Here is a 3,336-nt window from a genome sequence, read left to right as displayed (position 1 = left end):
CTGTGGTCGTTATATTAAATAAAAATATTTAAGCTGAGCAGGCATTAGAATTTAATGTAATGATACATATAAATTAAATACTTTAATTCTGAACAAATTTGAGTGAGTTACCAGATATTTGCACACGTGTCTCTATCTAATATTTCCTCTTCCATTACCTCTGGCTTTGCTCTCATTAGAAACCTGCCTCATGGCTGCAAAACACTTTATTGTGTTCGCTCAGCTTGTGTCTGACTCTCTGTGGTGAACAATGCTGCGCTGGAAGGGTTCACACAGGTCTTTGGAGCTTTTTCCTCTGAAGCTGCCTGCCGTCATCACAAATGAGAGCTCAGTCGGTGAACCAACACAGTAAACCAAACAAAGGAGTTAAAGAGGCTAAAATGCTTCTGGGAGCCGAGGGGAACCGTGGAGTTTGGTGATAATCGTTGTTCATTCATTACAAAGAGTGATTCCTTTCTGTAGCAGTCATACGATTCTTTGCAAATATACAAATATTGATTATCGTTACTTTAAATATGATCTGCACTGCTAGCCCAAAGAGTGCATTTTCAGTGGATAGAAGGAATTAATATTTAATGCACATTACAGTGGAATCTGGCTGTGAAGGGGTTACTTTAAATTGGCTGCTACCTAATATTGAAATCGTATGTAAATGTGCTTTCAGGTCACACCAGTCAAATCATCACTATTTACATAATTCAAGGATGAATACATTTAGATTCAAAGCATCCTTCCTTGTGGTTCTTTCAACAAACACTCACAGCCACACGCAGCTGGACACAGTAAAACACAAAGTGACAATAAGAAGATGTCGTGACTTCGACTGACACGGTCAGTCTTTGCATAATTTTTATTTTATTCTTTGCAAATATTCATAAGGACACTTTACTGCCTTGTATCTTCTTGCTAAATTGTTTGTGCAGGTGTAAATAATTGCATTTTCTGCAGCGCATTCCTGTCCATGCGCTCTCATCCTATTTTCAACAGCCGCTGTTATTAATGAAATTACATCATGCACACTAGAAACTTCAATAGTGTCGTCAATCCAGAGAGATAAACATAATTGTTGTCAAACAGTCTTCTATTAATCATTTTCCACAGAGCTGAAAATATTAACCTCAGTTCAGAGTGTTCTCCACGTTTCTCCTGAAATTACATCCAAACATAGTTGTGCTGAAAAACATCACAGCCCTCACAGGTTAAACACCGGAGGCCTGTAATAACTCAGGGGCTTCTTCATTTTCGACCGCTTCCTGTTCTCTTTGGTAATAGGAATCAGGACCACGCCCACCACAAAAACCATCAATCCAATGGACAGCAGGGCTGGTCCCAGGATGTTGGTGACTTTCCGGCAGTGGCCAGCGAAGTAAAGGCCACTGATGATGATGCCACATGCCAGGAAGCTGCCCCCGGTAGACATGAGGTGGATGGGGAACCAAAAGACTTCAGACTTCTTGGGGGAATTCTCCGTAGTCCAAACTGACTCGGTGCGGGACAGGCTGAACACGGTGCTCTCCGTGCGGCTCGGGGGCGTGAGCTGGTCCCTGGACTGGGACAGCGTGCACTCCCCCAGGGGGATGTTCTCTGGGCTCCCTGGCATGACTTCCTGGCTGACTGTATGGAAGCAATGTGGAATAAAAATCAATCTGGAAGGGAGGATGTGTCTTTTTCCTATACACGAACATTACTAAGGATATTGTAGAACATTTACAAGATACTGCAATAAGCAAAACACTCTGTGTGTCACAACAAATCCACAAAAGTACAATGAGGACGTTTATGCTGCAATCAGAAATTCTAAAGAAAATACAAACAGCTTCTTTGCCCACTGGAAACGAGTCCACACCCAGGAAAGGAGCAAACAAGTCAACAAACACCTACCTTCGAATTCTGGATCAAGTCTCTTAGTCTGTATTTTTGAAGAACTGACAATAAGTTACATTGAAAAATCACAAATCCTGAAGGAGAAGCCGACAAAATCTCTGCCCACCGTCTGATCAGAGAACCCAGTAAAATACAGCCATACAGATTTAGCAAACATCTACCCACCCTCCTACATTATCTCCACCTACTCAAGAGAACCCTGTGACCACCATCCCCTTACCATCTTCTACCATCGCAGGCGGTTTGTCCTGATATTACATGCAGAGCGAGGTGCTTGGCTTTCTTTCCCCAGAGGATATCCATAGACTCCCCCCAAACCACTCAGACTCACGGCTCCATTGGGCTCTAAAACGATTTCACAAAAACTTCAATAAACAGCTCCAGTACAGCCTTTTTTTTGTTTTTTCAGAAAAAAAAAGCCTCAAATTTTCCAGGACAGGACAATGAGAGGAAAATATCTGCCTTACTAGCCTGAACTCTTTCCATACAAAGAAGAGTAGGGGCAGGAAATGGCTCTCTGTTATAGGCAGATTGATGCAGCAAGCTTTCCAATACGGACGGTTATGTTGGTACAGTATTGATCTCTAAGTACCCTGGAGCAATTATCTGCAAGTTGTTCACTGGTCATGAGATCTGTGTAGTAAAATTAACCCTGTGAAAGTAAAGGAAATCGTTTAGAAATTTGGTCAAATTTGGGATTTTCCTTTGTCGTCTTCTTATTGAGCTTCTGAGATTTCGCACCTCGGGTGTGTAGGGGACCACAGCGTCAGAGGGGTGTCGCTGCAATCTGATGCTGCTGCTTCCATTAAACCGGCCTGATATTACATTTGTGTCTGCTTCGCTTCGTGCGCTCTTTTGGAAAGACAAGTGCCACTATGTGGCCATTGATCTGAACACGAGCTCACACATTAACACAATTACGCTCGATGGAGAGCTCCTCAGCTATGAAGACGGCTCTTCGGGGCTGTTTCTACTTAGCAAAGGCTGCACCTACTCCCTGGTTTCATTAGATTACTGCTGTCCTCTCTTTAAAATGCACCATCATGTGGCGCTGATACATGAAGCTTGTCTATACTTGCAATGAGCAGCATGATCCAGCAGAGGGCAGCGCTGCCATGTGGCTTAGAATTGGACTTCGGGCTTGCTGTGTCATTAACTTTTAGTGAAATTTTAAACAGTACGAGCTGTTAATTGATCAGCTAATTCAATGTTTTACTAATTAACTTAGTTTGTTCTTTTACTTTGCACTGACATATGAGGAATTAATTGCCCGTTCCATGTAGTGCTTGTGATCATGACGTGCCTAATTCTCTTAAACGGCCCATTTAGATGGGCTTTATCTCATTCATTTGATCAGTCATCTGAGGGCATTTCCACCTGCAGGCCTGCAGACTAGATGTGATGTGAGATTGAGTTAATATATCATTTTAGACAAAAGTTAAAGAACCGTGT

General features: G+C 42.5%; 1 protein-coding gene across 2 annotated transcripts; it reads right to left on the bottom strand.

The window, feature by feature from the left end:
• Positions 1-817: 817 nt before the first annotated feature.
• pirt (phosphoinositide interacting regulator of transient receptor potential channels) lies at positions 818-2,339 on the bottom strand. 2 transcript variants are annotated; one of them, XM_076883603.1, is made up of 2 exons: positions 1,882-2,339; positions 818-1,614 (listed from the first exon to the last, which is right to left on the bottom strand). In XM_076883603.1, exon 2 carries the CDS (start codon positions 1,598-1,600, stop codon positions 1,193-1,195), a length of 408 nt encoding a protein of 135 aa, XP_076739718.1. In that variant the 5' UTR covers positions 1,601-1,614; positions 1,882-2,339; the 3' UTR covers positions 818-1,192. The 2 variants fall into 2 exon arrangements, with proteins under 2 accessions (XP_076739718.1, XP_076739717.1); XM_076883602.1 differs by having other exon boundaries at positions 2,105-2,339.
• Positions 2,340-3,336: the final 997 nt, after the last annotated feature.

The sequence above is a fragment of the Maylandia zebra genome, linkage group LG4 (genome assembly GCF_041146795.1).
Source record: "Maylandia zebra isolate NMK-2024a linkage group LG4, Mzebra_GT3a, whole genome shotgun sequence".
Lineage (NCBI taxonomy): Eukaryota > Metazoa > Chordata > Actinopteri > Cichliformes > Cichlidae > Maylandia > Maylandia zebra.
Note: the sequence above shows the minus strand (reverse complement) of the source record. Positions and strands in the feature narration are given on the sequence as shown.